General features: G+C 34.1%; 1 protein-coding gene across 1 annotated transcript in view; it reads left to right on the top strand.

Annotated features, from left to right (window-relative positions):
* The window catches only part of HDX (highly divergent homeobox), a 175,507-nt gene that overhangs the window by 23,290 nt on the left and 137,612 nt on the right, over positions 1-14,605 (top strand). Inside the window, exons 2-3 of the mRNA XM_032251400.1 lie at positions 2,870-3,016; positions 8,894-9,997. Of these exons, the coding sequence (XP_032107291.1) occupies positions 2,870-3,016; positions 8,894-9,997 (1,251 nt within the window). The remainder of the gene's footprint in view (positions 1-2,869; positions 3,017-8,893; positions 9,998-14,605) is intronic.

Below are 14,605 nucleotides of genomic sequence, written 5' to 3'. Positions count from 1 at the left end.
AATATCGAATCTTAAACCTGAGTGGAACCTGAAAATTTCCCTATTTGAATATGCTATATAAACTTAAGGGCCTAGTTATACTCAAAATATAGGCATGTTACAATTGTAACATGCTTTACACCTTAAGACTAATGAGTTCATATATCATAACTTATTTGTAGCAACCCAGAGTGATAGATGAGTTGTATAACCCAGCATTTTACAGACTTCATAATGGATATTCATGAAAATTAAATGATTTACCAAATTGTCAGCAATGAAGCTGAGCATAAAACCCAGGTTGTCTTATTCCTATGGGTGGACATCTGCTGAATGGGTAGCACAATACAGAATATTAGACTAGGAAATCTTGGGGGTAAAGCTAAATTAATTGTTACTTCAGCACTCAATCCCCTAATTCAGCCACCATCCCCACCACAATTCAACAAACTTAAATTTCCAGGAAACTGATGGTTTGTCAGTTTACCTTCCATATAAATAAAAATCCAACTCTAAATGTCATTATTTTAAAAACTCTAATTTGATTATTTTTTGCAAATGATTAACAATCTTGGCTGTGCAGTTATTCAATATCTTGCCACTACAGAGGTCAAGATAGCTAGGGTGGATGAAGATAATGATAAATTATCTTGCTCAAATGGGGTTATCTAGTTGTTGTTGTAAAGAATTAACTTCCTACCATTTGAAAGAAAAATAGTAGATCTTTTGAGCAAAGTGGCCTTACTGCTGTTGCTACTGAATTTAAAGCGAAATCTAAAAAAGGTCCCCGCATTGTCTATTGTCAGAGTTGTAGTATTCGGAAATCTGTTTAGTACTCAGTCATCTATATTTGGCTATTGGTATCAGTGGGTAAGGACCTGCTGTGTTTTGTAGGTTGATATCATACTTAGATAAATGTAACAGTTGCAGCCAGCTAATGGGAAAACATAGGGCAGATATTATCACACTTGCTGATCATTCACATCTTATACTTTAGGATTTTTGCAGTAGGTACAGCACTGCAGAGGAGGATCAGAGCTCTGATTATACACTAAAAAATTGAAGTTTACCATTGCCCTCAGGACCCGTTTCAAAGTACCTTGCTTCTAAATCCATACCAGATGAAATATTTCAGGTATTTGATCTCCATCTTCTGGCTCTTCTCCTGACTGCAGTTGAACCATTTAGGAAAAGAAATCCCAAATTTCTCTGAAATCTGGCAGCATGATAGTAAAAAATTGCTTTAATGGATATTGTTCCTGTCCACTTGTCCAAGCCTCTTTGAAAATTTAGTTCAGTTTAGGCTTACATATTAGGGTATTTGAATGAGATCCCCTTCAGAAAGTTAGTAGAAGTCTTTGCTTCTGATGTTTCAGGGAGAAACTTTACTTTCATCTTTCCTCGTGCTTGCCTACATCTGATTTTCTCTAGTCAGATCTCTTAACATTAGATAGGAGATAGATGAGATAGATGCTTGTGTGGGCAGGAATGAAATTCAGGTGTACAGATTGCATTGGATGACTGGATGACTGTTTACTTTCCTTATTAGATAGCTTTATTGTTCGAAGTATTCAGAGAAAGATAAATTGTTTCCATGTTAATGTACTCGGTTATTTCCATACACAGTATGCCAGACAAATTTCTGTCTGGTTTGGCTTGTAGAGTTTTGTTGCCCTCCTTTCCTTCCTTCCTTCCTCCCTCCCTCCCTCCTTCCTTCCTTTCTTTCTCTTTTTCTTTTTTTTTTTTTGACGAGGTTTCTCTCTGTCACTCAGGCTGGAGTGCAGTGGTATGATCTCAGCTCACTGCATCCTCCACATGTGAGGCTCAAGCGATCCTCCTACCTCAGCCTCCCAAGTACCTGGGACCACAGGCTCACACCGCCATGCCCAACTATTCTGTTGCTGTTTTCTTAACTTTGAAGAGACAATTTTCTTTTTTTTTTTTTTCTGTCAACTTTTCAGATTAACAAGTTTAGTGTGACAGCTTTTAACAAGAACCCGAAATTGATTTAATCTAATTACAAAGATTATTTATGAATTGCATTACTAGAATTTATCATTGTTAAAGAAGAGTTTGACCTGATTTTTATTCTTTAAATTCAGAGTTGTATACCCTTAATATTAAACATTTTATCTACTGGCAGGAAAGATAAAGTGTTTCCTTAATTTTACTTATCTTGTCAAATTGTGTCAGCATCAATTTAGTTAAAAGGTACATAGTTTTAACATGGTTTATTTTTAGTAAAACGTACATAATTTTACATTTTTATTTATATGCTATGTTTATTAATTATTTTGGTTGGTATTGCCTTAAGCACAGAAATGTTCACAGTCACTAAACCTTCTTGTTTATTTTTAAGCTCTAAAGAGAGGTTATGTTTTAATATATAAAAATAATTCCTTTATCCAAGAAAGAAGAAAAATAAAAGCACCATTTTGTTCCAGAGCACAGCTGCTGGCTATAAAACATATGCCAGATGCCTTGCTTGACAAAGAACAGTGAGTGTCCCTATTGATAAATAATCACGTATGGCTACCACCATGTCTGACTTTGCTAGCCATAAATATTCATTTCAATGCAATAATCTTTTTTTCCATGCATTAACACTAAAGAGATAAGGACTTTTCTGTTTTTTTTCATTTTCTGTTTTTTTTTTCTTTAAAGTTGGCACTTTATTTGAACAAATACAATAAGTGCTTGCACTATGCAAATTTTTAACTGAGAAGCTGTCTCCCTTTAGCACACAAATTATTGCCCAGTACTGGGGATTAATTCACCTAAAGAAGTCTTACAGCTTGGAAGCACTGAAATTGTATAAAAAATAGGTGTATAAATTCTACACATACCAAATTTTTATTCCAATTTTCAGAGTATCTTCTTTTATTTTTAGATGAATCTACGTTCTGTATTTACTGTAGAACAACAAAGGATTTTACAGCGTTATTATGAAAATGGAATGACAAATCAAAGTAAAAATTGCTTTCAGCTCATATTACAGTGTGCGCAGGAGACTAAGCTGGACTTCAGTGTAGTCAGGGTAAGTATTGAGGTCTTACACTCAAATATACAGCTTATTACAAGTGATATTTGCTTAATATGAGAAAAATATTCAGGGTATGAAGTCACTAACTTTATAAACAGCTTCACTTCCCTGGTGTAACAAAACTATTTTAAAAATAACTAGGGCTAATCATCTAGTATGTATTTGTTTCTATAAATACCTTGAAAACACAGAAACGTTAGTAGTGTAAACATCTTTTTAAAATCTTAGTTGTTTAAACTAATAAATACATTTAAGATTCATTGTTGATCTTATGCTCTTTAGTCCCCAAATTAATGTAGATATAAGCCCCCAAAATGATATTAATAAAACAGGCATTTACCAAGTGAATGCTATATATGTGACATATTTTTAATTGTATTTGAATTTTTCATCAAGGCATTTTGTCTGCTTTACAAATACTTTCTCTAAGTAAAACGTATATATTTTGATGGGTTAGCGAGTAAGAGACAAGGAATTCTAGAGGAGTAAATTTTTCTTTATCACAATCATAGTTATTCATCTGTAAAAATCAGAGCTACTACGTTCTTGAAAGGCAATGAGAAAGTGGTAGAGAGGAGGAAAGAGATAAATCTAAGAGGAATGGTCACAGATTTTGTTGAATGCATAGATCCTTTTATGTATGTTTGAAAATGTTACAAATCCTCTTGGTGTGAAAGCTTAGTGATGGAAAGATTAGCAACTTTCTTCTAGTTGGCATTCATTAGGCTAATTTGGGAATGAGAAAGGACGTCTGTTCTTAAGTTTATTTTGCTGTCCATATACCTTCAAAGACCCTAAAGATAAATATCTCTTAATAAGAAGGATTATTTGGAACGTATGTTTCTTAAAGACTAAAAGATTTATTCGCCTTCAAATAGAGAATTGTGCCACCAGTTCTAGAAGAAATCCAGGATACCTGTTACTTTCTTTCCTTTTCTTTCTTTTTTTTTGTTTTTGAGACAGAGTTTCACTCTTGTTGCCCAGGCTGGAGTTCAGTGGCATGATCTCGGCTCACTGCAACCTGCGACTCCCAGGTTCAGGTGATTCTCCTGCCTCAGCCTCCCTAGCAGCTGGGATTACAGGTGTCTTCCACCACGCCTGGCTAATTTTTTGTGTTTTTAGTAAAGATGGGGTTTCGCCATGTTGGGCAGGCTGGTCACAAACTCCTGACCTCAAGGTGATCCGCCCGCCCCGGCCTCCCAAAGTGCTGGGATTACAGGCGTAAGCCACCGTGCCTGGCCCAGGATATCTGTTTCTTAATTGCTGAGACCAATCATTATACTCAGATTTGTTTAAGAACCAGAAATAACTCCTATTAAGAGCTCTAAATGGCTTATTTGAAGTATCTTTACTAAACCACAGAGGAAAATGTCTAATTGTCTTACAAAACGTAATATAAAAATGTATTATATTTCAAGTTAATGAGATTGCATTTAAAAAGTGCTACTGTTTCTCCCCCCTGCATTAATTTCCTCTGTTTTTTGTCTTTTTTCTTTCTTTTATCTTGTCGTTACTTTAAAGTGAAAACCCTTGCCAGGCAGCTGCATTGTGGACAGTCTTTCATATTACCAATGTGTTATTGCAATCTTCCCCTCATAACTTGTCACTGAATATTGAGAGTGTTCAAATACAGAGATTTACATTTATGCTCAAAATGGCGTGAAAATATAAAACAAACAATGGGAATGAAATATATAATTTCTTAGAATGTAGATTATCAGTAAAATGTTACATATTACAAAAAAGTGTACAAAATGTATTCATTCCCTCCATTCCAATGTAAATTGTACGGAAATACAGTCTTCCTAATCTAAATCCTGACACAGTTTGATGGCTTTTCCAGTTAAAGGGAAAAAGGAATTTTTTGTAGACTCATCACTCTACACCCTACCCCCCTCCCCAGATACTTTGCTAGGATTATATGTTCTAACTGAAAGAGATCTTTCTTTATTATTATTAATATAGTATTTATTTTATTTTTCTTTAAAAAATCCTTAAATTTCACTGTACTAAGAACTTGATATCAATGTAAAGAAAACTTAAAAGGTTAAAACATCAAGCGGCCGGGCGCGGTGGCTCACGCCTGTAATCCCAGCACTTTGGGAGGCAGAGGCGGGTGGATCACGAGGTCAAGAGATGGAGACCATCCTGGTCAACATGGTGAAACCCCGTCTCTACTAAAACTACAAAACATTAGCTGGGCATGGTGGCGCGTGCCTGTAATCCCAGCTACTCAGGAGGCTGAGGCAGGAGAATTGCCTGAACCCGGGAGGCGGAGGTTGCGGTGAGCCGAGATCGCGCCATTGCACTCCAGCCTGGGTAACAAGAGCGAAACTCCGTCTCAAAAAAAAAAATAAAAAATAAAAAATAAAAATAAAAAAATAAAAAATCAAGCAAAAATAAATATACTGGGGTAAAGAAACAAGAAAACAAAGAAGGAGATATAAAAAAAGAAAAAGAATTTTAGAGACAGTGAATTTCTAACAGAGAACCTAAACGTAAATTTATAGACACTAAAAATAGTGACCTGAATAACTATTCTTCCTTTTTTTCCTATGTAATATGACTTTATTACTTCCTAACTCCAAATTCTAATCATATCAATTTTGTTTGACCCATCTTATAATGTGTAATATAAATGAGACTCATTTACATCTTATAAGCTTTGGTATATTTTGATATTAATTGATAATAACTGAACAAATTTTAGTAAAATTTAATTCAGCTTTTGGGAAACTTCAGGCAATATGTTTTCTTCATTTTCATTTTAAATGGAAATATTTCTTATATACCTTCCTATTTATATGCTTTTCTACTTTCTTTGAGAATGTGAAAAATAATTGAACCCTTAGTTTTTGACTCAGGGTTTTTATATGGAAATCAGTTATTATACTGTGTCATAAAATAATAATACTCTCATAACTTGGTAAGGTATATGGAGTTATTTTCTCTTTTATTAAAGGACCTCAGACTGCTATTTTGTGATTTCTCACATTGCTTCTGTTTTCTGTTTTTCTCACATCATTTTACTTCTCCTTTTTAGTGAGCAACGTTTAGTGAACAATTTTAGTTTTGGTACTGGCAGGGTGCCTGCCAACAGCAATCTCTGTCACCAATATCCCTTCTATTTTGTTTTTTCTATTTTGTTGTTGATTAGAGAAAGTGGGTTTTAAGGTTAGGTGTTGTAGTGAAGTGCATGGATCTTGTGACACCTATGTTGGTTGTGTTCTGGACAAGGGAGGTTGCTAGGTTGCTAGAGAGCTATTTCTTATGTACACGGATATTATTCTACAGCATTTTACTTTTTGAGGTATAGATTATATAAAAATCTATTAAACTACATAAGTATATATAATATGCATATGTATGTATAAACTGTACAACTTTATAAAAAAGCCATAAATTTGCAATGCACTAAAATCACCCTTAAACATTCTGAGTTAAGGTAGACATTGTGTGAAGAAAACAAAGTAGGTTATGTTGTTGTTGTTTTTTTTTTTACGTGGCCCAGAGCTGCGCTCCAGAAGTCATATTTTATATTTTCACTATGCTTTCCCGTTAATTTTTTTTAATGTAGTACTTATATAGTTTTTGTAAAGATTGTGTACAAATCATGCTTCTCACAGGTTATTTTTACTTAAATAGCCATAATGCGGCAATTTATTTTGAATGTTTGTAAAGTTCAACTTTTTACATTTTAGTTTTAAGTTTTTCTCTAGTATATAGTTTAAAACCTTTTAGTTTTTCTCCCCTGTCTCCTGTGACATTTATATTCTTACATCTTTCTGCTTGTAATTCTCATTCCTACTGTTTCATGAAAGTAAGAGTGAGTTTAAAATTCCCACTGCCTCACGTGAAGTAAAGTGGAACACCACAGTTTGTGAAACATTTTCTTTATGGGAGAAACAATAATTATAAAACTAAAATGGCCAATAGAAATTACTATTTTCAGGAGTTTCTAACCACTACACATAGGGTGGTGGAAGGGTTAAGGTGTCTTGAGGTCAGGTAGGATTGACAAAATCTTTGCTTTCCCACTTGCCCCCAGAATCCTTCCACAATCTATTTATTATTTCCGAACCTCAGTTTCTTCATTTACACAATTAGAAAAATAACGCCTACCAAAGGAGTTTTAATATATAAAAAAACATAAAACCTTTGTTATATATAAATATATATAACACATAATGGGGGTTCAATACATATTAGCTTTTATTTATAGTACTACAGCAATATTAATGTTGTATATAATTATAAATTTTGTAAGAGGTACAGGAAACATTGAAAATTGAACAATTTATGTGGTCTTCCAAAATACATTCATACAAAACTTAAACAAATATACTCTGAACCATGTTTGTTCAAGGCTAGTTCATTTAATGTTTTCATTCATTCATTTATTTTAATTACATTTTTAGGAAAATTTTTGGTGGAGACTGAGTCTCATTATTTTGCCCAAGCTGTTCTCAAAATCCTGGCCTCAAGTGATCCTCCTGCCTCAGCTTCCGAAAGCGCTGGAGTTACAGGCATGAGCCACTGTGGCTGGCCTGTTTAATTCTTAATAGATTAATGTGCTTTGGTGTTTATAATATGGCATGGCTTTTGCAATTAAGTTTAGTAATCACATTATGGAATATATTTCTTATTGTATACTTTAAGAACTATGACTCAGAACAATAATACTAAGATAATTATAATAAATCACTTATACTAAAAATATGTCTTTTGTAATCAAATCCTAAATGCCAACCACTAGTAGTATTTTTATTAATAATCTTATTCTGTTTACAAAATATATATTGATTGTATAAAATTCGGTAAGTAGAGAAAAGTGTAAAGAAGACAATAACTACTAAAATTAATGACAAACTGAAAACAAAAATTTGCAACTTGTAACAAAGAACTATTACCATCTTTAGTAGAAAATTACTCTTACAAATCAATTAAAAAAGATAAACACCCCAATGTAAAAATAGGTAAAGGTAATGGATAAGCAATTCTATGAAAGTATTATTGCAACCATAGACATTCATATCAAAGCAGCAATTATACACTTTTTATTAACTCTTGGACTAGTAAAGACTATCAAAAGATAATGTAAACTCTTGGTTAAGGGTGTGAGGAAACCAGAACTCATACATTGGAGGGCACTTTGAAAATATCAGAGCCTAGCATTTCTTTTTTTTAGTATTACATTTTAATAGAGCAGCATTACAAAAATACGTCTGAGATGAAGTATATTGCAATATGACTTATAATAAAGAATATTTCTAAGAATAATATGGTAGTATGAAATTAAGAATAATTAAGAAAAAGTAAGAAAAATATGGTAGTATGAAATTAAGCAAATTATGATATATTTATAAAATGGAAATAGAAAAGCCTAAAGATTGTGAATGTACATTACATTTGTTTAACAACACTATGAGCATTTCTTAATGCCATTAAATAGCCTACCTTTAGTATGTTTTAAATTTTTCTGTATTATAAATAAATATATGATGAACATCATGCATATAAACTTTATCTACATTTGTGATTATTTTAGGATAAATTACTATAAATGTATTTACTATGTCAAAATGTATAAACATTTTGAGGTTTTTTGATATATATTAATTGGATGGGTTTTGAGGACAGAAAAAATAATACACTCTGTTCTCAAAGTCTGAAGGTCTTACTAAGTGTGAGTTCCTGATCATCTTATCCCTTATACTTTAGTCAGTTTTTCTGTTATTTTATCTTTTTCTTTTACCTTTCTGTATGCCTTGATTCCAAGACAAATGAAAATATAATGTATCACCTAAAATTTGTTTCTTCTTGTTTTTTTTTTAATTTTTTTTTTCTTAATACCATGTTTTATCCTTCCAGACGTGGGTTGGCAATAAGAGAAGAAAGATGAGTAGTAAGAACTCTGAATCTGGAACAGCAGCAACAGGAACCTCTTTGTCAGCTCCAGACATTACAGTAAGAAATGTGGTTAATATTGCTCGACCCTCAAGCCAGCAGTCTTCTTGGACATCTGCCAATAATGATGTCATTGTAACTGGTATATATAGTCCAGCCAGTTCATCAAGTAGGCAAGGAACAAACAAACATACAGACACACAAATTACAGAAGCACACAAAATTCCTATTCAGAAAACAGCCACTAAAAATGATACTGAGTTTCAGTTGCACATTCCTGTTCAAAGACAAGTAGCACACTGTAAAAATGCTTCCCTACTCCTAGGTGAAAAAACAATTATTTTGTCAAGACAGACAAGTGTGGTAAATGCTGGAAACTCAGTATTCAATCACACGAAGAAAAACTATGGAAACTCTTCAGTACAAGCTTCTGAAATGACAGTACCTCAAAAGCCTTCCGTATGCCACCGACCTTGTAAAATTGAACCAGTTGGGATTAAAAGGTCATATAAGCCTGAACACACAGGTCCAGCATTACATAACTTATGTGGGCAAAAGTCAACTATTAGAGACCCTTACTGTAGAACACAAAACTTGGAAATCCGTGAAGTGTTTTCATTGGCAGTTAGCGATTACCCCCAGAGAATTCTGGGAGGAAATGCACCACAGAAGCCTAATTCAGCAGAAGGAAATTCTTTGTCCATTGCAATGGAGACTGGAGATGCTGAGGATGAATATGCCAGAGAGGAAGAGTTGGCATCTATGAGAGCACAGATACCAAGCTATTCAAGATTTTATGAAAGTGGCAGTTCCCTTCGAGCTGAGAACCAAAGTACAACCTTGCCCGGACCAGGAAGAAATATGCCAAATTCGCAAGTGGCGAATATTAGAGATATGTCAGACAATGTACTGTATCAAAACAGAAACTACCATTTGACACCACGGACCTCATTACATACAGCATCTAGTACAATGTACAGTAATACAAATCCATTACGGAGTAATTTTTCTCCTCATTTTGCATCATCAAGCCAACTGAGATTATCACAAAACCAAAACAATTACCAGGTAATGTGTAAATTTATTTTATAAAGGTTTTAAAAACTGTGTTTGTATCCAGTTAGATTTGGGACCAGGATTATTTAACTCATATATTGAAATAATGTGAGATTTTGCTTCAAAGTGGTGGTTTGGGGTTAACTCCTTGAAGAATCTTGTGCTGTCCTTGTCATGCTTTTAAATGATGAGGTCTTTTTTTCATGGAATATAGTCATTTTTATAGCACAGCAGTTTTTTCCTGGCATTTAAAATGATTTTGTTCAGGAATTGGGAGCTTCATGGAAAGCATGGAATTTTCCATCACTAAAATAGGGTTAAATTGGTCAGGCTCATGCTCTTGAACATAGATTATTCCTGTAATGGTTTTTAGTTGCATTTGGGCAAGCTATCACTAGATGAGTGGTGACTTCCCTGGTACATATTCAGGCAAGTCAATCATTTCTTTAGATGCTGATGGCTGATAAGTCAGAGGCTATGGTAACTCAGCCAAATGCTTTTTATAAATGTAAATGCTTTATTAAAACATTAAATGAGATAGTAGTCAAATCATCATTTAAAAATGTTTATAGGGAAAAGACATATTCAGAGTAAGAATGACAGCAATTTTAGACCTGCGCACAAAATAGTTGTTATTTATTTTTCATATATTCAATTGCTCAGGTATGCTTCAAATAATCACATTAATAGTGAGTTATAAGCCTACCTCAGAATCTCTTAACCTATAGATAATTCCCTCTGAAAAATCTGCTTTAGAGAATTTGAATAGTGGAGCTTGGGTGTTTGCCATTTTTCCTTGCTTCTGGCCAGGACTTCTTATCTTTTCCTTTCCTTTCTTTTTTATTTTTTTCAGATGGAATCTCGCTCTGTCGCCCAGGCTGGAGTGCAGAGGCACATTATTGGCTTACTGCAACCTCCACTCCTGGGTTCAAGCGATTCTCCTGCCTCAGCCTCTCCAGCAGCTGGGACTACAGGCATGCGCCACGACGCCCAGCTAATTTTTGTATTTTTAGTAGAGACAAGGTTTCACCATGTTCACCAGGCTGGTCTTGAACTCCTGACCTCAGGTGATCTGTCCTCTTTGGCCTCCCAAAGTGCTAGGATTAGAGGCATGAGCCACCGCGCCTGGCCTAGGACCTCTTATCTTTTCAACCAGAATACTTAAAATTTGTCTGGATTTAAGATGCTTCCAGGCTGTTCTCAACCAATTTAAGGAACCATCTTCTTTGAACTCCCTCCAACTTACAGCGCCCTCCTTCAAAATGAAAAATAGTAACACAGTAGAGGAAATATCCCTCTGGCATCTGGCCCTAATACATGAACTCCATCATCATCATTAATAGTCATTGTTTATTGAGAATTGACTCATTTTTATGTATGTGCTCTTTACTGAAGCATGCTTAGAGTAACATTAAATCATACCTTTAAGATCCTCTACACCCCCCTCCTTCATTCATCTACTCTTTTGTATTTCTTTATCCCTTCAATTTTGTTCTTAATAATAATAATAACAATAACACCATTTGTTGAGGGCAGACTGTGTGCTGGGACCATTGGTCACTTTATATAACCAATCTCATTTAATCTTCATGATGATTTGGACTGACAGGCATTTTATCCATATTTCAATTGCTTGGCTAGGATTACACAGCTAGTAAATGACAGAACCAGAATTCTAGCTCAGCAATCTATCATTTATCATATTTTCTGATTTTCCATACAGCATAACTATTTCAACTGTATCTGACTTAGTGGGAGGCCTGAGAATGCAAGGTTTAATTTTAATACTTTTTAAAACCCACCACTCCCTTAAGGATAATTTAACCTGTGATTTTACCTTTATGTAGTCTCAATTTTTTCTGACAGAACTTTTAAAGAAACAATTTTTTTTTAAATAAAAGAACCTTCTGAGTGCAACGAAATTTAGCAACTATTGTATGAATAGTAATCTTCTTCAAAGAAAGGCAACCTGACATAACAATTTAGAGTATGGGCTTAGAGCCTGGACAGACTGAGATTCAAATTCAAGCTCTGCCACTTTCTACTTGTAAACAGATAAGGAGGTCTAGCCAGTGGCTGATCCTCTTTGTGTAACAGTTTATTTATTTGTATAATGTGGTTACTACTTCCGACTTCACAGGAATCTTGTGACATGAAATGAAAAAAATCTATGCAAGGTTCTTTGTACCTTTCCCGGCACATAAACTTCTTATACATATGAACTCATAGTTGGAAAGTTAATGAAACTCTGCTAGTCTAGGTCTAATTTACATTGCATTTCAAGTAAAATTTTGCACAGACCACAATTATCACAGGTTACTTGAGGAATATATAGCACGTAGTATTGGCTAAAAAAAGACTGGAAGTAAGCTATCACCTTCATTACAACTATTAAAAGCCCAATGTTATATTATACTAGACCTCAGTAAGCCAATCTGACTTGAGAGAATATGGTGGAGAACACTTGGAGTATCACTTTACCCCAACTTTTTCTTTAGTTAGTTCATATGGAAAACCAAGGCAGCCTGAGGAAGTTGAATCCATGGAGTTTTAGCCTCCAAGGTGTTGCTGAAGCTCTATCACCAACATTCTTGTATCAGAACTTAGAATCTGTGGTTATTTTGTCAACCTTCTAGTTATGAAACTGTGAGGAAAAAAAAAACAATTATCTTGGATTTCTGACTGTGAAACTATATAACAGAGATAGCTGACTCTTTTCTGTGTTACACCACTTATCTTCAAGTCGAGATAATACTTCTTGAGGATAATTATCCTGAGGATAATAACCAATCTAGAAAACAGAGCACAAATTGAAGAAGTCCTAAAGAATGCTAAGAAGTTAAAATCAGCTCTTTTGGGGAGCCTCTTGGGAATATAATATTAAAGGTTGAAGTGGTATTAAGGAAACTGGCAGGATGTGGCTATAACAAGATACTACAGTCAAGTTCCATTTCGAAAACTCTCCAGGCTAACCTCACACATGGAGCCAGATTGCAATCATATTGGTCTCCCTCCAAAGTGCAATTCACTTTTCATATTACCTCTATGTCAGATTGCCTGCTTATCACAAGGGTGCTGTTGTGATTAAAGTTTATTAATGATCAACTTTTGAAGCACTTTGGAAGAAAGGTGCTATATAAATACAGCATTTATCATTTCAATTATTATTGTGGCTTGATAATTAATTGCATTTCCATCTCTCATGGATTTTAGAAGGTCTTTGGAATTAATAGAAGTAAAGCACTTTGGTAAACTTCCTTTTAAAAATCTTTATAAGCACAATATATTTCTATTAGAAAAAGTGCCTTGGTGGTGTCTTCCAACTTCCTTTATTACTTGTGGACTTCAGTGCTTTTGTTAAAAAAAAATGAAAGTTTAATAATGATAGAAACTTTAAATATCATGGCATCTTAAACCAACACGAATGTTATTTTACCTGAGGAAAATGAGAGCCTTGAAGATTGAGTGACTTGGTCAAAATGACTCTCAGGAAAATATTCAAGTTTTTTTTTTTTTTTTTTTTTTTTAAATATTGGTAATCTGTGTTGAGTGAGTAGAGTTAGCAGGGATCAGTTTTAAATAATTTGAATAAGACATAAATTACATAATACAAAATTCACACATTCTGTAATCCCAGCACTTTGGGAGGACGAGGCAGGTGGGTCGCCTGAGGTCGGGAGTTCCAGACCAGCCTGGCCAACATGGTGAAACCCTGTCTCTACTAAAAATACAAAAATTAGCTGGGCATGGTGGCAAGTGCCTGTGATCCTAGCTACTTGGGAGGCTGAGGCAGGAGAATCACTTGAACCCAGGAGGCAGAGGTTGCAGTGAGCCAAGATCATGCCATTGCACTCCAGCCTGGGCAACAAGAGCGAAGCTCTACCTCAAAAAAAAAAAAAAAAAAAAAAGAAAAGAAAAAAAAGAGTGTGAATTCACTGGTTTCTAATATATTCACAGAGTTGTTCCAGCATCACAACAATCTAATTTTAGAACATTTAATCACCTCAAAAATGAACCTTATACCCATTAGCACATGGCGCCTCCTATCCTGGCACTAAGTAACCACTAATCTACTTTCTATCTCTATAGATTTATATTTTCTGCAGTTTAATATAAATGGAGTCATATGATATGGACAATTTGAGACTGTCTTCTTTCAATTAGTATAATGTTTTCAAGGTTCATTCATGTCATACCATGCATTAGTACTTCATATTAATATTATGCTTTCTGATCCATGAATATGTGATGATTTTTCACTAATTAATCTTTTCAAATTTTTTTCCACAATATTATCTACTTTTCAGTAGAGAAAACTTCCATTTCTTCACTTTTTTTCCTAAGTTTATTACTCTTTTTGATGCTAATTTAAATAAAATTTATTTCTTAATTTACTTTTTATTTATAGAACAATATCATTCAATTATGATGAAGAATGTTCTGACTACTTCTTTACTAGGTTTCGTTTACTTTAATATCCAAAGAACAGCTCAATACTTATTTGCCACATTGATATTTTGGCTTATTGCACTTTGATTATAAGAAATACACTACTCTTTCCAGCCTCTGGTAACCATCTCTTTACTCTTTATCACCATGATTTCAATTGTTCTAAATTTT

The sequence above is a fragment of the Sapajus apella genome, unplaced genomic scaffold, assembly GCF_009761245.1.
Source record: "Sapajus apella isolate SASKATOON/1434 unplaced genomic scaffold, GSC_monkey_1.0 scaffold75, whole genome shotgun sequence".
Lineage (NCBI taxonomy): Eukaryota > Metazoa > Chordata > Mammalia > Primates > Cebidae > Sapajus > Sapajus apella.
The sequence above is the reverse complement of the archived record's forward strand: the minus strand, read 5'-3'. Positions and strand labels throughout refer to the sequence as shown.